This window comes from Mus musculus, chromosome 10 (genome assembly GCF_000001635.26).
Source record: "Mus musculus strain C57BL/6J chromosome 10, GRCm38.p6 C57BL/6J".
NCBI classification, from domain to species: Eukaryota; Metazoa; Chordata; class Mammalia; order Rodentia; family Muridae; genus Mus; species Mus musculus.
In genome coordinates, this window is record NC_000076.6 from 121,674,734 (window position 1) to 121,695,160 (window position 20,427).

The following is a 20,427-nucleotide window of genomic DNA, read 5'->3' on the forward strand; positions in this document are numbered from 1 at the left end:
ACTAAATGAGATCTTTGGATTCAGTTTGTGGCACATGAAAGGTTGAGGCCACACGAGTACCTGTGTATGTTAAGTATTTCTTCCATGCATACTTCGATCCTTCTTAAAAGGGGGAACAAAATACCCATGGAAGGAGTTACAGAGACAAAGTTCAGAGGAGCCGGGCGTGGTGGCACACGCCTTTAATCCCAGCACTCGGGAGGCAGAGGCAGGCCTGAGTTCGAGGCCAGCCTGGTCTACAAAGTGAGTGCCAGGACAGCCAGGCTACACAGAGAAACCCTGTCTCGAAAAACCAAAACCAAACCAAAACAAAACAAAGTTCAGAGGAAAGACTGAAGGCATGACCATCCAGAGACTGCCTTACCTGGGGATCCATCCCATAAACAACCACCTAACCCAGACACTATTGCGGATGCCAACAAGAGCTAGCTGGCAGCAGCCTGATAAAGCTGTCTCCTGAGAGGCTCTGCCAGTGCCTGGCAAATACAGAAGTGGATGCTCACAGCCATCTATTGGACTAAGCACAGGATCCCCAATGAAGGAGCGAGAGAAAGGACCCAAGGGAGCTGAAGGGGTTTGCGGCCCCATAGGAGAACAACAATAAGAACTAACCAGTATCCTCAGATCTCCCTGGGACTAAACCACCAATCAAAGAAAACAATGTGGGACTCATGACTCCAGCTGCATATGTAGCAGAGGATGGTCTAATTGGTCATCAATGGGAAGAGAGGCCCTTGGTCTTGTGAAGGTTCTATGCCCCAGTATAGGGGTATGCCAGGGCCAGGAAGCAGGAGTGGGTGGGCTGGGGAGCAGGCAGAGGGGGGAGGGGGGAGGGGATTTTCAGAAGGGAAACTAGGAAAGGGGACAACGTTTGAAATGTAAATAAAGAATATATATAATTTAAAAAAAGTATTTCCATGCTTTCATGGTTCCTCTGTGTTCCTGACTAATCCATGGAGATCAGGGGGTGGGGTGGGGTAGGTGGGTGGTTGCCTTCACTGTCTCTGCTACAAACCAAGTCTGCTCTCATGTTCGTTTACACAGAGTCAGCAGCTGTGACAAAGGAGGACAACATTCTCAAATCCTTTTACGGGGATTAATTTTTCGGTTTAAAAGATTACCTCTTGGGCTGGAGAGATGGCTCAGCGGTTAAGAGCAATGACTGCTCTTCCAAAGGTCCTGAGTTCAATTCCCAGCAACCACATGGTGGCTCACATCCATCTGTAATGAGATCTGACTCTCTCTTCTGGAGTGTCTGAAGACAGCTACAGTGTACTTACATATAATAATAAATAAATAAATCTTTAAAAAAATTACCTCTTATGGTCCCAGCCTAAAACCCTGGCTTTCCAAGGGAGCTTCCATATCCTGAGTGTTGAAGAAAACATGACTCTTGCAGAGGACTGGAGTTCATGTCCCAGCACTCACACTGGGCAGCTTAAAACCGCCTTATCTTCAGCTTCAGGGGGATCTGATACCCTTTTCTGACCTCCCTGGGCATCCCATACCACATATGCCTTCTTACCTAAAAGCACCACCAGTTGTCACTAGTTATCAGAGGTCCAGGGAAGCAGCAATAGAAGGCGGCTAGAAAGGAGTGATTGCAAACTTGGATCCACTGGCCTGACTTTGTGGGCAGTGCTTATTTTCTCGCTTAGCTCATCAACTTGAACAGGAACTCAGAAATGTTAGTTGCTCAAATGGAGTGTCTGTTTAGATAGAAATGACCATCTTTATTTCAAATCTACCTTCAAAAAGATCTGTGTTTACACTGTTTTTTCTTGCATGTAGCATATTGCTATCCTGCCTAAACTCCTGGAGTGGGCATCCTCAGGATGAAACACACACACACACATACACACACACACACACACACACACACACACACACACACACACACTTGTTCAATTTCAATTTGCCTTATTGGTTCAACTGCTAGGCGCCTCCAATCTACCTTCCAAGGGCTAGTGTGCCCTTCCCAGAACTTCCAACCCTAAATCTGTACCCAACTTCAGTTGCTCAGCTACCTCCAGTCTCAGCTCAACACCCCCAACTTCCCACCTGTAGAAGCAGCCTGTGGCCACTCCGCCCGAGATAACATATGGCTGGTTGTCTTTTCCTTCTCCGAAGCATGGTGAACATTCCTTTCCTCTCTCTCCTGCGTCTGCCAGCTTCCTGCAGGGACCCAACTAGATCAAGAACCAGCTGGGGAACAGGTCCTTAGCATCAGAACCACCCCTACCGTTTAGCTTCAGTCAATATTTTACAATGTGTCTTGCATGTACTTCCAGATAGTCTTCATCAGTGCCTGAGCCAGGCCTAAATGGCCTCCCTTGACATCTCATCGGGATGACGGAGTAAAAACGCTTTTTTCTCCCCCCCAATCCCCCATTCTGCTAGTTTTAAAGATACTGTTATGAATAGCTTCTTAAGGTGAAGAGATGTTTTCTTTGTTCCCCTATGTGTGGGTGGAGATTTAACAGCCTCATTACTTCCTTTCCCGCTTGCTTTTGCAGACCAGTGAGCTTTTCTACTTCCTAGTGAACAAACTTCACGAGTATCTGCCAGAGTCGAGGGACAAGCATGCTCTTCAAAACAAAAGCCAGAGGGCTGATGAGCTGATGTAAGTACTAACGATATAATCAGATAGTGTCCCTCTAAGGCAGTGGTTCTCAACCTGTGGGTTGCCACCTCCTTGGGGGTCACATATCAGATAGTTACATTGTGATTCGTAACAGTAGCAAAAATTACAATTATGAAGTAGCAACGAAATAATTTTATGGCTGGAGGTCACCACAGCACAAGGAACTGCATCAAAGTGTCACATCATTAGGAGAGCCACTGCTCTAAGGTGTTAAAGAGAAATGGATAATACTAGACAAAAATATATGCGATATAATTTTAAAAATTAGTTTTGTTGTTATTTGATTTTTTGAAATAGGTTCTTGTTTTGAAATCTGGAATAGGCTAGAACTCACTATGTAGATCTGGCTGGCCTCGAACCTTTGCTTTCCAAGTGTTATTATAATCATAGGATAAGCCACCATGCCATGATCAGTGTCTAAGAGCAGAAACGGCTCTTATAGAGGACCTAAGTTTGGTTCTCAGCTCCTACAACTGGTGGCTCACAGGCCCCTATAACTCTAGCCCCAAGAGGATCTAATGACGGTGGCTTCTGTGGACACCTGCATTCCCATGCACAAACCCACTTCCAGGTGTACACACACACACACACACACACACACACTTAAAGATAAATCTTAAAAATGAAAATCGTTGCAGATCATTTTAAACTAGTGATTATCCAAAAAATTTTTAGAAAAAACAAGACGAATTCCAAAATGCTTAAGCTTGTCCCTTGATCCTGGTATGTTGCTCTCAGTCTGTCAGGAAGCCCATGGTGAGTGCTCCCATATAGCAACCCCAGACAGGCACTCAGGCAGGGTCTGCTATTTGGTGCACAGAATTTGATGGATTCTTTGCTAAATGACCACTGGAAAGCCCTTCTCTCAAGGCTTACGGTTTTTGTGGGATTCTGACCTTGTGGAGCCGTGCACACGTATGTGCACGTGTATGCCATTTTTCATTTTTTTTCTCTCCTATTTCCTAGGGCGTGCATTGAAATTATACAGACGCTAGGGCTGATGTTCAGAGAAACAGAAATTGAATCGTCACGATTGAACACACTGGCAGCTAAGAAGTAAGGTCTTATTCTGTATGTGCATGTGTGTGTGTGTGCGCGTGTGCACGAATGTGTATGTTTGTGAGCATGTGCGTGTGTGTGTTTGTGTGTGTACGTGCATGTGTGTATGCCTGCTTTTCTGTTGTTTTGTCTTTTAAGAAGACATTGGACTGTGTAGTCTCTGTCTTGGCTCTTATTGTCTTCTGTCCACTGCTCTAGTTGGGGTCTTGAACCTGAGACAGCGGGGGCCCAAAATGAGGTAGACTGAATAGTTTCCCCTAATAGTTAACCTTATTGAAAGCATCAGAAAACTTATGTTCTGAGGATATTCTCTGGGTTATGCAAGGTCAAATGAGCAGAACTCACTTGAGTTTAAGTTGGATATAGTCATAAGGACGACTTGGATCCAGCGGAATGTAGAATGGTTAACCTTTCTCACACACCCATCTAGACTAAGTGGGCTTTCCCCTGCAAGGCTGCCCAGGGAAATTCTTCCTTCTTTTTGTTATTCTGCGCTGTTAAGAATATTTTATTTATTTATTCATATACAGTTGATCAAATCCATCCTTAGACCCTCCCAACTCCTCTTATCTCCACCCCCATCTCCTTCACAGATTCATGTGCTCGCTCGCTCTCTTAGAGATTTATTTATTTATCTTATGTATATGAGTACACGGTAATTGTACAGATGGTTGTGAACCTTCATGTGGTTGTTGGGAATTGAATTTAGGATCTCTGCTCGCTCTGGTCAGCCCTGCTCGCTCCAGTTAGTCCTGCTTGCCCAGTCCCTGTTTGCTCCAGCCCAAATATTTATTTATTACTATAAGTACACTGTTGCTGTTTTTAGACACACCAGAAGAGGGAGTCTACTCTTCTGAAGGTCCTGAGTTCAAATCCCAGCAACCACATGGTGGCTCACAACTACCCATAACGAGATCTGACGCCCTCTTGTGGTGTGTCTGAAGTCAGTTACAATGTACTTACATATAATGATAAATAAATCTTAAAAAAAAGAAAATGTTCTTCTTAAGCAACACTTCTGCTCACCTTCTATTGGTGTCTACTCTTCTCTATCCTAAAAAGGAAACCGCTCCCATCCTTGGCTGTAAAGTGTAGCCTTTAGTTGTTCTAACTTGGTTTGACGACTGTCAACTTCATCAAACCTTTCTCCTAATGAGACAAAGCCTAGCCTTCAGTTTGTGTGTTCAGTCTGTGCGTTCAGTAGCTACAATAGAGTCTGGTGTTAATATTAATTTTAGGCACTTTTGATATGCATAGGATTATCATGATAACAGTATTAATCTGTTGCTATGTAACATATTACATAAGCTTAGCGAGTTAAACACTATTATTATCTCAGGTCTCCGTGGATCAATACTCTGGGCAGAGTTGGTGCCTCTACTCCTCGTCTCGGCCACTTCGGCTGCAGGGTTGATGGGATTTCTGTTCCCTCCTAAGATCATGTGATGTGATAATTCACACGGCGGCTTATTTCTTGGCTCTATCTGTGAATTCTGGAAGGCCCCCTTTTACAAAGTTCATCTGATTTGAACACTCCCCCCACTCCAGGATCATTTCGTCTGGACTGACAAAAATGTCACTAATGATGGGCCTTCATATTTCCCACATAGTATAGCACAATCATGAATGGCTGCCACTTGTAGTCACAGGTCCTGCCCACATATAGAAGAGGGGGGATCATATGGGATTTGTGCACCCGTGGGATAGGAACATTGGAAGCCATGTTAGAATGCTATTTGACCTCCAACTTTTGTATTCTAAAAATACTGAGAATATATTTTTAAATTCATACATTACAAATAATACCAATACGAATAATAAAACCATTCGATTGTTAGGACAATTTTTAAGTCTGGGATATCAATCCTAGAAGTCTCTGTTTTCTGGATGAAGCTACAATTTGACTAAAATCGTTGACCCAGAGAGTCTTCAATGAAGTCATTTGGTGGAACCGGTCGATTTCAGATTAAATCCCATTTGAGGAAATAAAGAAGCAGCTTCCATTTAGCATTTCCTCCTATTATTTCCCAAAGTAGAAATGTTGCCTCCTAGCTATATTCTCGCAGCGTGCCATGTTCTTTTATAGTTTGGTATTGTTACTGTTGAATTCCTATATTATCACAGTAAGAACTTTAGAGTGCCTTCTCTTAGACTTGAAAGGGAATTGTTACTGAAAATAAAGGACTATAATTAAATAGAACAGAGAACGGAATGCCAATTCACACTTCATGCCTAGAAAAGCTTCAGAAAGAAGTGTTCTGGGGGCCGAGGAGATGGCTCAGTTGATAAGAGAGCTTGCTGCAGAACTGTGAGAATGTGAGTTCAAATCCCCAGAACGTATATAAAACCTGACATAGTTGTGCTTGCTTCTAACCCCAGTACTGAGGGGTGGGGTGGGGCGGGGCAGAGACAGGAAAGTTGTTGTAGCCTGCTGATGGTCAACCCAGTTCAAACTTAGTGAGAGACCATGTTTGTGAAGGGAATAAAGACAGAATGGACACACAGCCAGAGAAGCTGGGGCAGGTGGGGCTGCACTTACTCTGATGGAGGGCACCTCCTATGCACAACAACCCAGGACCTCATAAAGTTTATTATGCATGGCACAGGGGGAAGAGTTAGCTAGACTCTATAGGAGTCTCTGTAGATGGAGCAATCTCAAGCTGTAACCATCCTAGAGGAGGAAGCTGTGGTTGCTAGCGTGTGTGAGCACTACCAACAATTCCCACTTGGACTGGGTGATAGGGACAGCTTTGACATCTGTCTGATTGCTGACTTGGGGTGGGTGGGTGGGGGAGGCTTTGCCAGTGTCCCATGGATTTGAGGCGTGGGTCCTTGACATAGCTGTGCCCCTCCCCCCCTCACTGTACACACACACTTGGGACTTCGTCTACTCATTACGCATTTGCTCAAAGTTCTCCCAGGTTCTCCTAGCTCACTGAATAAAGAGTTCCCATTTAGGAACGAGGACCCAACTTTTATACCCAGGAGCTATGTAAAAAGCCAGGCATGGTAGCATATGCTTGTAATACCAACAGTAGGGAGATGGAGATAGGCCGAGGACTGCTGGCCAGCCACAATAAATAGCCTTACTGGTGAACTCAGATCTCAGCGAGAGAGACTGTCTCAAAAACTAAGGTGGGATGGTTTTGGAGGAACAACACCCAGGGTGGTCTAACAGATACACATATGCATATGCCTGCCATAAAATATGGTAAGCATAGGAGAATAGCTGAATTATCAAAGCACATCAAAATATATACATTTCTAATGTTTTTTTTTTTTTTTAATTTAAAAAGAAGTTCTATGTAGTACTGTTTCTTTGTCCCAGAGATGCCGATGACACGTTGTCATAGCAATGCTTCAGCAAAGTCCTGTGGTGGAGATAGCCTATAGTTGGCACTTTCAAATAATTATGTGTGTGTGTTGGGGGTGTGAGCACACATGAGTTTAGGTGTCCTGGGAGACCAGAAGAGAGCATTGGAGCCCCTGGAACTGGAGTCACAGATGGTTGTGAGCCATCATATGGGTGCTGGGTCAAACCTGAGACTCTGCAAGAGCAGTAAGCATCATGTGCTCTTAACTACTGAGCCACCCCCCCACCCTTGGCCTCAGTAATCAGTATTTTAAAACTGTAAAATATAGCCCTCCAGTCAGCTTGCAGCTTACCCTGTCTCTGTCTGAGAGGCCGAACCTACTCCATCTTGGGACCAGCCTCCATCTTAGGAGAAACTTGGCCTATAGCTGAAACCAAGCTGCACCCAAGCACCAGGAAGGACCCCACGTCTTGTCCTTGTCCTATACCCCAGAGTTACTCCCTAGCTACTTCCTAGCAGCAGTCAATCAAAGATTAGCCTGATTGTTTCTGATGTACTTTCAGACCGTTTGTGACTGCTCATGGTTTTGCTTCAGAGCACCCAGCCACCTGTTGGCTTACAGTACAATTAGATGCTCGCCAGGATGGCGATCCCCTTGCCTGTTCCCATTCCCTATAAAACCTTGTCTTGCTGGGGTTTGGAGCTGCTTCACCAAACCTTCCTGCTGCATCAGGGTCGGCGGGGAGCAAGCCCAAGCTTGAGCTTGTAATAAAGAGACCCTAGTGTGATTACGTCGGAGTCATTTCCAGGTGGTCTTTTGGGGCTCGAGAACATGGCACAGCATCTCCGTTTTAATCTTTTTTTTTCCAGTTTCCCCCTTTATTGGTTGTTGGTTGTCTCCATTCCTCTGCTTCTGTGACACTGTTTACTCTCTCTCCTCCCTCCTCAGTGCTCCCACATGTTCACTGTCTCACCTCTCCATCCTCCGTTCTTCCTCTTTCTGATCTGTTCCCGTATTTATACTTCGAATGAGCTTAGCCTAACCACTTACTTCCTCCGACTATAGAATCTATTTTGACTACACTGTCACTTAGAATTAATATTCCATAAACATACATTGGAAATATAGCTTTACTCAAAACCACCACAGCCTTCCTTAGGACCCCCCCCCCCCCCCCCGCCGCCCCTGAACTTTCTGGGCTACGCCTTCCCTCAGCTCAAAAAAAAAAAAAAAAATTCATTCTGTTTAGATTTTGAAAAAAACAAAACAAAAAAAAAACCCAAAAAAACCACAATAAATTATCATTTCAAGGTCATCACCTGCTTGTCTAAGGGTCATTTAAGAAGTGTCATAAGCACAATATGTACTCACTGATAAGTGGATATTAGCCCCAAACCTAGGATACCCAAGATATAAGATACAATTTCCTAAACACATGAAACTCAAGAAAAATGAAGACTGAAGTGTGGACACTATGCCCCTCCATAGAAGTGGGAACAAAACACCTATGGAAGGAGTTACAGAGACAAAGTTTGGAGCTGAGATGAAAGGATGGACCATGTAGAGACTGCCATATCCAGGGATCCATCCCATAATCAGCATCCAAACGCTGACACCATTGCATACACTAGCAAGATTTTATCGAAAGGACCCAGATGTAGCTGTCTCTTGTGAGACTATGCCGGGGCCTAGCAAACACAGAAGTGGATGCTCACAGTCAGCTAATGGATGGATCACAGGGCTCCCAATGGAGGAGCTAGAGAAAGTACCCAAGGAGCTAAAGGGATCTGCAACCCTATAGGTGGAACAACATTATGAACTAACCAGTACCCCGGAGCTCTTGACTCTAGCTGCATATGTATCAAAAGATGGTCTAGTCGGCCATCACTGGAAAGAGAGGCCCATTGGACACGCAAACTTTATATGCCCCAGTACAGGGGAACGCCAGGGCCAAAAAGGGGGAGTGGGTGGGTAGGGGAGTGGGGGTGGGTGGGTATGGGGGACTTTTGGTATAGCATTGGAAATGTAAGTGAGCTAAATACCTAATAAAAAATGGAAAAAAAAAAAAGAAGTGTCATAAGTTTGACTCCGCCTGTTCCCGTTTAGAAGCGTTCCCCATTAATGGCTTCTTGTTTAATTTTTAGGGGAACACTGTTTAATCTCTTAGTAATTCTAATTAGCAAGCCGAAGGTTCCAAAGTCCTGCTCCAAGTCTGATGCCCAGCCGGTGGCTGATCCAACCTCAGCCGAAGTGTTTTTCGACAGTCAGGTGAGATGGGAACCTGGGGGGTTGGCTGAGTGGAACACATGTGGGCTCTTGTTTCTGTCTTTTAATGTGGAGCACCTTGCCGTAGGATCCAGAAGTACGCATACGTGAAAGAGGACATATTTTGTTATGAACCTAACATTTTAGCTATTTCAGCATATTTGAGGAATCTGAGCTGATACTTGATCTTAAGATGATGTGTGGAGACTAGAAGACAACTTTTAGAATCTGGCCTAAGAGTCCGATGTGAGCCACAGCAAGAAGACTGGGTTCAAAGGCAGGAAGCGCTGGGCTTGCTTTTGGGTGTGTTAATCTGGATCATCAGTAGTATTCCCCCATGAAAGCATCTAGCGGACAAAAGGGTGAGTGTAGGCTTCATGCCTGCAGGACATGCGGATCTTCTGCGCTGGACAGTCAGTGTGGCCATCAGGAGACAGTACAGTGTTTGGTTCATCAGTGTTGTCTGAGTAAGGGAGCGATTAAAGCAGAGTTCATCCTGCACGCTGTATGACAGGAGCAGAGGCTAGACCTGGCATAGGTAGTTCTCATGCTCAGAGGAGCAGAGGCTAGACCTGGCATAGGCAGTTCTCATGCTCAGAGGAGCAGAGGCTAGACCTGGCATAGGCAGTTCTCATGCTCAGAGGAGCAGAGGCTAGGCCTGGCATAGGCAATTCTCATGCCCAGAGGAGCAGAGGCTAGACCTGGCATAGGCAGTTCTCATGCCCAGACTGGCTTGTGGGCACTGCCAACTGCCTGGAGACCTCATGAGCAGTCAGAGGCCCTGAGCCCATGTTTACCCAGACCACAGAAGAAGCTAGGCACAAGCCTAAAGTCCCCAGAGGACCTCCTGCCTCAATTCCAAGAAGTTTATTTACCCCCTTTTGTTTTGTTTTTGAGACAGGGTTTCTCTGTGTGGCCCTGGCAGTCCTAGAACCCCTTTTGTAGGGGGCTGTCTAGAACTCAGAGATCCGCCTGCCTCTGCCTTCTGAGATTAAAGGTGTGCACCGCCGCTGCCTGGCCGTGCTTCTGCCTTCTTGAAGTAAGGTTGTTGATCTGACTGCTGCTGTGGGCCCCGGTGTAGAGGCCTGTCATGTTTTTGTCTGGGCCATGGTGCCTACCCCGAATCCACATTGTGAGTCGTCGCTGAATATGTCGCCCCTTGACGAGAGCAGCTTTGCTTTCGGTGGTGCTGGGGACCAAACACACCCAAGGAAAGCACTCTACCACTCAACTACATACATCCCCAGAGGTTCTCTTTTTACTTTTTATTTCGGAGTTGCCCAAATAGGCCTTGAACTGGGGATCTCCCTGCCTTCAGGCTCTCTGGTGTCTAGAATTACGAGCCTGAGGCAAGGAGCCCAGCACGCAAGCAGCCTTCCTGAGAATGACTGAGCCAAGTGGATCAGGAAAGTGGACATCACAAATTAAAATTCTAATCAGGAATCCTTTGATACGCGTCTAAAGGGGCATGGCTTTTCTGGCTCGGCCTTTGCTAGTGTATTGACTCATTGCAATGTCTAGTTACAGAAGCTCACCCTGGAGTACACGGACACTGCCACAGCTCTGCTCTACGAGATTCTGCTCATCTTTCAGCAGGTACAGGTGTGTTTTTATTATAATTCTGACTTGGTGATGCTGTGGTTAACGGTGTACCACGCTTTTATTGGGGACCTTCTCTGAGACGGGTTGTGAAGTTTCAGTGATATTACCGGTTATTTTACAGATACTGATTTTAAAGATTTGAGAATTCTTTTAGATACAACTTTAGACGTCATGACTATAACTCGTCTCCTTGAGTTTCTAGGGAAATCTTGGATTGGGATCCACGAAGTTCGCTATTAGCTGGATGATGTCCTTTCTGCAAAGCTGTCCTCCCATCGTGAGTACTGAGAGGAAAAGGGCCCGGCTTAACGGAGATTTTGTGCTTAATTAATAAAACATAGGCATTGTGTTGTGATGGAGTCTACAAAGCAGAAGCAAAAATAAACATGATTATTTTTGTTATTTAATCAAAAGAAAATGTTTTTGTATTCAAGACCCGAGTTAAAGGTATTAAAATTAATGGCTTAAGATTAAGCTTTATTTTATAAAAAGCAAAACAAAAGCTTTGAAGGTAAATGTAGCAAAAACAATGTTAAGTTATTGGCTTGTCATTTTAGTAAAAGTATCGGCATTTTCCATAAGCAGAAACATGAATAGGACATTTGGAATTGGCTGTGTGCTCTGCCCCTGTAGCCACCACTGTGGGGCCACCACCATGGTCCCAACTCTGATGATGTTGGGTGGAGATTCCATGCCTTTCCAATGGTCCATGCCTGTCATTCTACTAGATCATGCCAGAGGGAGCTATTTAATAAAAAAATGTGACTGCAATTCCTTGCTGTGAACCTGATGATCTCTAAGTAGCTTTTCTCTTTGCATAGAGGCTGACCTCTGACCTCCGACCTCCGACCTCCATAGGCCTGCAGGGCTGGGTATCTTTAGCTTTGCTGCCTCATCTGGTCCCTCCTTCCCCTGTGTACATCTCTCAACTCAATGACAGCCTTCTACCCCCACCTCCCCATTCCACTGTCTTCCTCTGTGTTGGTCTTCATCTGAGTGCCACCGACTAAGGGTAATTTGCAAAGGACAGAAGCTGGTTGGTCCAAGATGGAAGAATTGTATCTTGTAAGAATCTTGCTGTGTCCTTCCATGAGTAAAGGCCAAAGGACAAGAGAGCATATGTGGGCTGTGATTCAAAGTCATCTTAACATTTTTGAGGTGTCACGATCCTCCTGCCTCAGTCTGGTTGGTTTTCCTTTTCTTTTTTATTTTTATTTTTTAAGGATTTATTTATTTTATTTATATGAGTACACTGTAGCTGTCTTCAGACACACCAAAAGAAGTCACCAGATTTCATTACAGATGGTCGTGAGCCACCTTGTGGTTGCTGGGAATTGAACTCAGGACCTCTGGAAGAGCAGTCAGTGCTCTTAACCACTGAGCCATCTCTCCAGTCTCTCTGGTTGGGTTTGTTTGTCTTAGCTGAATTCACTCGTATAACAAACTTGGTTTTGAAATAACAGAGTCTCTCCACAAGATATCCATGAGCATAACTGTGCTATTATCTTATAACTATTCTATTATCGTGTATTCTCGAGGGCAAGAGCCCATGCTTTAATAGTCTCTTATAAATCCTCACCTGCTGACCCCTTCCCTTGGGGATTAAGTTACTGACACAGGAAAACCAGCTGTAGCCAGCTGGGTCTGAACTACTTCTCCATCCTTTCCAGCCTAGCTAACCTCCACTCTTCTGTGAGGCTCTGGTGCTGGTTCCCGGAGAGGAAGGCAGAAGGTGATTCTCTGACCTTCTTTCTAACTGGGTCACATCCTGCCAACACAATCACATAGAGCCCTGTACAGTGTCGTCTTCTGCCAACCCTTGAGCTTGTCACTGTCGCTGTTTGCATTGGCTTCTGTTGTCGTGTGGTTCTGTCCTATGGTAGCTGTTAGTGTCTTGGCATGCTTTCTACAAGGCATGGGGTAGGAGTGGGCATCTCTCCACTCGATTACTTTGGCCTGAGTCATATGCTTCTGTAGGCTCACATATCTTCCTGAAATGCTACTTACAGTGTTTTCCATGGTGACTGTCCCACCTACTGGTGCTCCTGAGAGACAATGAACAGGGCCCCCTACCGTTAGGGCTGTATAGTGTGAACAAATGGACGGGGCTTTTCTGTTCTATAGAGAGCATCGGTCTCTGGAAGTTTGTTACATGTCTAGTTTCTCATGATCCAGACGATGGCGCTCTCTGTACAGACTGCAACTGCAGAGAACAGGAGAGGTCTGCTCGGTGTTTGCAGTATGTAATGGACTAGGTTTTGTGAAGCCTTCACCCTCAGTCTCTTGCCCCTTCCCCAAGCCTGGTTTCCCTCTATTCATCCATGCATTCAATTAATCAACATGCGTTCTACTAGAAATCTCTTCAAAAAGGTAGTGTGTAGGGCTGGCGAAAAGGCTCGGTGGGTAAAGTGATTGTTGACAAGCCTACAATCCCAAGTTTGTTCCCTGGACCTGATATGGTGGAAGAGGAGAACAATTTCCATAAGTCTTTTGAATTCCACATGTGGGTCGTGGCTTGCACACCCATGTGCACATATGTGCACATGCATATTCACACACACAGACACACGCGTAGTAGATAAGATACACGTAGATAAGCAAGTGAGTGGGGTACTTGACACGAGGTAATATATTCTCGTCCCATATGAGCATGTGCCCCGTTGACTATCAGTGGTTCCCAGCTGAGAACGTCTTTTCCAGAATGATGGAGTCTGTCCTGAAGAATCTCTTGTCAGATCCCCTCAACACATTCATAGAAAGCTGGCCAGGGGCACTTATCAGTGGAGTAGCCTACTGCCTAACAGAGATTAAGTCCATGAGGTTGTCTTCTTCAGCAGTGTACAGAGCCCAGCCAGGCTCAGGTTCACTCGAGGAGTGCCCTAATTTTTATTTATCCATATTTGTACAAGCTGGAAGTCTCCTATGTGTTTTATGTGGCCTTAGTCTTTGTCATCTGGGTGAAAGCCTAAGGTCCTAAGGATCCCAGACAGTAGGGGAGTTCCTCACTCAGTCTTTAAAGCTGATGTCTTAAATTAGTAGTCGGGTCAACTGACTCTCACAGGGGTCACCCAAGACCATAGAAAAACTAGATAGTTACATTACGATTCATAACAGTAGCAAAATTACAGTGATGAAAACAGTTTTACGGTTGGGGGGGTCACCACAACATGAGGAGCCCTATTAAAAGGGTCACAGTGTTAGGAAGGTTGAGAACCACTGCCTTAAAGGAACTGAGTTAAGTATGAGGCCAGACTGTGACCGTGAAGTCTGTCAGGATGAAGGGTGTCTTGAGGCAAAGGAAGGTCAACACATAGACCCAGCTGTAAACAGTAGGGGCAAAAGGAGACCGTGTGAGAGAGATTTGCAAAACAAACAAACAAAATCACTCTTGGGGGGGGGGTGCAATCATTGAATGCACCTACTTCTCAGCCAGCCCTGATTACTGTAGCTAGTGAAACCATGGAGGCACTGAGAGGCTAGGGGATGGCTCAGCAGGTAATGAGCACTTCCTGCCAAGCCTCACAACCTGAGTTCAACCCCGGGCGCTCATATGATGACTCAAGCAAGTTGTCCACCGACTTCTACACATACACCGAGGCATGCGTGCATAACATGCCACCCCCAAATGCTCATATGATGACTTAAGCAAGCTGTCCACCGACTTCCACACATACACCGAGGCATGTGTGCATAACATGCCACCCTCAAATGATTAAAAATGTAATTTTAAAAAAGAATTAGTTATTTTATGAGTACATGGTTGCTGTCTTCAGACACACCAGAAGAGGGCATCCGGTCTCATTACAGATGGTTGTGAGCCACCATGTGGTTTCTGGGAATTGAACTCAAGCCCTCTGGAAGAGCAGTCAGTGCTCTTCACCGCTGAGCCATCTCTCCAGCCCTAAAAGTATAATCTTAAAAAAAGACCAATAACAATTAAAATAAATCAAGGCGCTAAAGAAATTAAAATTATAATCGCAGGTTGGTTTGTGATCCGGCATTGAGTAGCATTTCAGAGAGAAATAGCTCACAGGCATTGGAGTAAGGAGTGGCAGAGCCATCGGTTTGGGTTTGTGGATGAGGCTAGCGGCTAAATCAGAGTGTGGGTGACGCCCCATCCGCATGCATGTAATGACATTCTCCTCCTCTAGATGGCGTTTGTGGCCAGGATCGTGGAGGGAGTGGTGAGAGGGCTCTCAGCTTCATTCCAGCTGCTGACTCCCTGCCAAGCAGTTCTGTTGTACCAGCAGTTTTACATCCTCAGGAGCTGCCTGCAGCATAGCAAGGCTCTGGCCGAGTATATTAGGAATGACCACCGTGAGGAGTTCAGGTAAGGCAGAGCACGTCAAATTGAAGTACCCATGGCTCATTTTCCCAGGCCCTTACTATTAGCATTCTGTCTAAGCTCCGCGCCCCACGGTTACCTGGCAACAGCCAGGTGTGCCTGACTCACTATAAAAGAGGCAGTTTGCCCCCTCCTCTCTCTCTTGCTCTCATGCTCTTTCTCTACCTATTCTATACTATACTGTCCCTGTGTCAGGTGAGGCAGGCACCTCCTCCCCCCATACCTGACTACACCTCCATAGAACATATCCCCTGCTCTCTTTCTTCCTATAAACACATCACTTAGGACAGGACGATGCTTGGGTTAAATGGTGATGGAAAATTCCACACTTTTTTTTTGGTACTTCTTTGTTTGATCACAGGTAAGGTGAAATCTGGGACAGCTCTAAGAACCACTACCATCTGAGTGCCCCTGACCTAGAATCCACTTGTCTCGAATCGATTGCCTTTCTTGTGTGCAGCCCACGTTGCACAGACGTGTAATGATTTATTTTAGAGTAACAAATCCTATTGAAGGGTTGATAAATCATGAACTGAGTTCAAGCCAGTCGTTGCAGGGGCGTTTTGCAGGGATCAGTCAGTAAGGGGGACAGATTGGGAACCTAGACACACTGGGGAGTTAGCTGGCTGTCCATTGGCTTCATTTACCCCCTTGTCACGAGCAAAACAGTAAGAGGCGGCAGTAGCCAGGGTTGGTTTCCTCAGGCAGCCAGCCTGCTCCGCTGTGCACCTCAGGGGTTGCACCTCTTTATAAAGGCCAGCAAAGCACTCAGCAGTACAACCTGAACTAACTCACACTAAAGAAAAGCTAAGGTAGTTTTTGCCTTAAATGAGAAGGGTTCTGGCAGCTTGGCTCTGCTATTGGTTCGGAGAGAGAGACATCAGAAGATGTGGAGGCGTACATTACAGCTTTATATTGGCTTCAAAAGGAAGAAATCCAGCCCTCTGTGTGGACTCCGTTTTTCCTGCGTGTGGCATTACATCAGAGGGTCCACTCTGGATACCATAAAAGGAACTTATTTGGCTCCAAGTTGATCCCACAAATCAGTCCCAGCACCCCTCCACTCCTGCCTCCTAACTTCCTTTGAAAATTTCATTAGGAAAAACTGACATTGCGTGAAATTTACCCCTCTAGAGCATATAATTTGGTAGCTCTGAATACATTTCACAATGTTTTTGCAACTGTAATTATTGAACCCTGGAACACTGTCATTATCTAAAATAAACCCAGTGCCTGCTAAGCAGACATATCCCATTCTTCCTTCTCAGCTCTTGGCTCTAACCTCTTACCTACCCAGTCTTCTAGACAATTGTCCAATGGACGCCCTTTCCCATGTCTTTCATTTATCATATTCCCAAGGTTTAGTATGTTGTGGTATGTATAACATCACACACACACACACACACACACACACACACACACACACACACACCCACACCTGTTTTTCCAGTTTGAGGGAAAGTTTTACAGTGTAGCCCAGGCTGGTCTGGAACTCACCATTTAGCTTAAGTTGGCTTTGAACTCACAGCAATTACAGGCATGTACCATCATGCTTATCCTAATTATAAAAGACCTAGTTATAAACTTTATAAACAATCAGGACGGCTGGCACAAATGGTTAGCAGTAGGACCTGGAGCTCCCAGCAGGACCCTGTTAGGGCGATTGTGTGCCCTTTGGCTACCATCCCCCCTGCTTTCTCCTCCAGCCCCCTGGTTTATGATTCTTGTGGACCTTCAGGTTTGTGGTTTTTTTTTTTTTTTTTAAACCAATGGTTTTAACTGACCTTGCATTAGAATCATCTGTTATCAAAAACACTGACCCAGGTTGTGGTCCTTCTGTTTTGGTTTGCCTGGGGCATGATCTAGGAATGGCAGTTTTAAAAAGCTACCCTCAGTGATTCTGGTCTTCGTTCTTTGATGCTACTCAAGGACGCGGATGAAGGTTGCCTATATCTTTATGGGAGATAAACCCTACTCTTTCCTCTTGCCTGATCGGACGGGTTATCTCATCTTGGTTCCCTTCTCCTTGCTGTGCAGTTTGAGGGCCCACCATCAGAGTCCTTAGCATAGATTTTGGTGAAGACAGCCCCATCCTGTCTTGGTCACCGCCTAGGTGGCAGATCCATTATTAATAATTCCTGTCTCAAAGAGAAAGGCTGGAGTGCATATGTGGTAAGGATTTTCTAAGTCCTGAGCTCGGGAGGTTGGAAGTCTGGACATGCTGAGTCCCCGTGGCTAAGGGTCCTCCACCCCCACTCCCACCCCGCCCCTCCCCCACCCCCACCCCTCCCCTCCCCCACCCTTCCATCGTTGTGCCGCGAATGTGAACATACTGGATGAGCCAGTGTGAAAGTTCTCGTTTTAACGGTGTTTTGTTTCTCTCTGTGACTTGCAGGTACTTTATTCACATGCCGGCCTTGGAGCAGAGGCTCCCAGGCTGCTACCCCATTACAGAGCCCACCACTCAGCTCTGTCATGAAGTTCTGCAGTTGATTGAGCAGAAACAGTGTGCAAAATGTTAGAGGAGGTTAGAAGTATAAAGTATCCACTGAAGTCACTATGGAAAACAGCCTTTTGATTTATGGACTATTTAGCTCCTTCCTTCTAAAGAGTCTAGTGAAGTGCTCATTAACACCGCTTTAAGAGCTCTTACTTTTTGGTTTCTGCTTTCTTGAGATAGGGTTTCTCTGTGTAGTCCTGGCTGTCCTGGAACTCCTTCTGTAGACCTTGAACTCACAGAGATCTGCCTGCCGCTGCCTCCGCCTCCCAAGCACTAGGAGTAAAATGTGTGTCCCCACGCCCAGTTCTGGGGTGGGGGTAGAGTCTTAATTTTTTTTTAAGTAGCTATGTCTGGGCTGAGAGCCTGCAACTCAGAGGCAGAGTCTCTACCTAGCATCTGTGAAGATGTGTGTTCAAGCTCTACCACAGGAAAAAAAAAAAAAAAACAAACAAAACCAAAAAACCCCAAACAAACAGTAACAAAACCAAAGCAAAACAACCCAGCCCCAAGCAACACAAACACTGGCTACATCTTTCTTCACTTATGGAAAGTGCCGTACCTCTCCAGAATGAAAGCTTTCTCAAAGCCATGAAAACAGTACTGAGCAAGCGCAGAATCTCAGAGCCTGCGTGTGCAGAACAGATCTCGTGGGTCTCCTTGGCGATTGGAGGGAGCCACTGGAACACCCGCAGCAAGATTGTCGTAGAAGTACAAAGTACACAGCCTTAGAGAAGTGCCCGGCGATGGCGTGTGGGTGATGGCGTGCGGCACTTTCTCCCCTACCCGGAAATATTTTAATGTCAAAAGTGTGCCTGCAGCAGTGGGCAGGAGGACACCACTGCAGCTGCACGGAATACTGAAGGAAAACAGGCAGGACTTCCTGTGGGGAAGCTCCGCAGTATGCTGCTCTGTTTCACGCCAGAGTGGGCCAGTCTGAACCAGCCTGTGGAGCCTCTCGCACTCATTTACAAAAGGTCACACTGAGTGGCTGTAAGTTAACTTAGACCCCAAACACTTTCTGGAGCTGTTGCGTTTGACTTTAAAAAACACCAGAAGTGGGCTTTCTGTATAACTTCCTACAGCCTGAGGAAGTAGGAGAGGAAAGTCTGCTTCCAAAGAAAGTGCACTCTGGGCGGCTTTGCCTGTGGTGCTCAATGGAACCACGGCTGGGGACTTTGTTGAGACTTAGTTTCGTGTCATAAATTTGTCCAGCAATATTTAAATTATTTTACAGTGATCATTTTTTAATATAATATTTATATGATTTTGACTGATTGCTCAATATATTTCTTAAATTTACTACTTCTATAGCTTTCTAAATATTTTATGTAAAAATAGAACCGTTCCAGCTGAGACTGTAGCTCAAATGGTAGGGCACTTGCCTAGCATGTAGGGAGGCCCCGGGTTCAGTGTCCAGCACCACAAAAAATAATAAAATAAAAACTGGCTTCTAGATATGAGACTTTGTGTTAAAAAAGGCATGCAGACACTTTTAGCTTCTCAAATTGCTACTCTGAGAGGCTGTAGGTGGCTAAGGAGGGAACCTTCTTACCCATGTTCCAGATGTGTGCACCTGCCCTGGGCAGCCTCAGCCGCCTCCTCGCCCTGCTGTGCTCCCACACGCCATTCTTACTGCGCCAGTAATGACTTGATTTGCCAGCATCCCAGGCAAGTTCTTATGTGCTGGTTTCGTTGTCAGTGCAGTGTTTAATAGAATCATTGTAAGATCTTTCAAAAGAAAAAAAATACCATAAAGGTAGTACTGAGTTTTCAACTTGAAAAACCTGGTATACTGTGACTCTCAAAATAATGTTTTGATACATTGATAAAAAATGTTTTGTTTGCAGATTATTTATAAATTACTAGTCTTATTTGTTTCCATGAGGTTTTTTTTTTTTTTCCTTTTATTGTGATTTTTTAAAAAGTCTTAAGTATTGAACTTTTGGGGGAAAAAAGTATAAGAATGAAACCTTCACCCAGAAACCTCGTTTCTAGTTCTGACTCAGGCATCTAACCAATTTACATTAAGCCACTTTCTAGGCCTTGCCTATTTCTTTCTGTAAGCTCACTAGCTTCTCCAAGCTCTCTAGTGTCCTCTGCCTGTAAACAACACTTTTGTTTATTAAAACGGGGTCTCACGGAACCCAGGGAGACTTGATCGCTCAGTGGCCAAGAATGGCTTTGAACTCCTTTTCCTCCTGCCTCTATCTCCCAAGTGCTGGCTTTGTATACAACACTCTTTTTTTCTTTTATGGTTATGTGTGGGTTTGTAGAGGCCAGAAGAGGGCGGCATTGGATACGTTAGAGCAGGAGCCATAGGGGTTTTCGCGCTACCCAGTGTAAGTTGCGCGCTACCGGGTGTAAGTGCTGGAAACCAAGCTCAGGTTCTCTGGAAGAACAGCAAGCACTTTTAACCACTGAGCCATCCCTCCTGCCCCTGGATGTACACTTTGACGTGGGGTAGTGTGTTCCTCTGCTATGTTGTCTCAGTAGATTCCAAGTAAGCCTACATGATTATGTCATCAACACAACCACACAGTCTCCAAGCCTTTTCACCATTTCGCCATTACCACTCGGTCTCCGAACCTCCCTTCATCACCCTCCAAGAAGTCTGTAAGTCTCTCATTCCTACTTAGGGGGTGAGTGAGGTGGGGGTGGGGCAATGAGTGTTGACCCAGTAGATAAAGAGTTATTTCT

At 45.4% G+C, this 20,427-nt stretch overlaps 1 protein-coding gene across 4 annotated transcripts in view; it reads left to right on the forward strand.

Moving 5' to 3' along the window:
* The window catches only part of D930020B18Rik (RIKEN cDNA D930020B18 gene), a 53,234-nt gene extending 33,633 nt beyond the window's left edge, over positions 1–19,601 (forward strand). For 2 of the 4 annotated variants that reach the window (XM_006513551.3, XM_006513552.3), the window contains exons 7-13: positions 2,517–2,623; positions 3,611–3,700; positions 9,163–9,286; positions 10,805–10,885; positions 11,088–11,162; positions 15,037–15,215; positions 17,626–19,601. In XM_006513551.3, coding sequence (XP_006513614.1) covers positions 2,517–2,623; positions 3,611–3,700; positions 9,163–9,286; positions 10,805–10,885; positions 11,088–11,162; positions 15,037–15,215; positions 17,626–17,752 — 783 coding nt within the window. In that variant the 3' untranslated portion in view covers positions 17,753–19,601. Of the gene's footprint in view, positions 1–2,516; positions 2,624–3,610; positions 3,701–9,162; positions 9,287–10,804; positions 10,886–11,087; positions 11,163–15,036; positions 15,216–17,625 lie in introns of those variants that run through there. The other 2 variants (NM_177335.4, XM_006513555.3) reach the window with 2 other exon arrangements.
* The last annotated feature ends 826 nt before the right edge of the window (positions 19,602–20,427 follow it).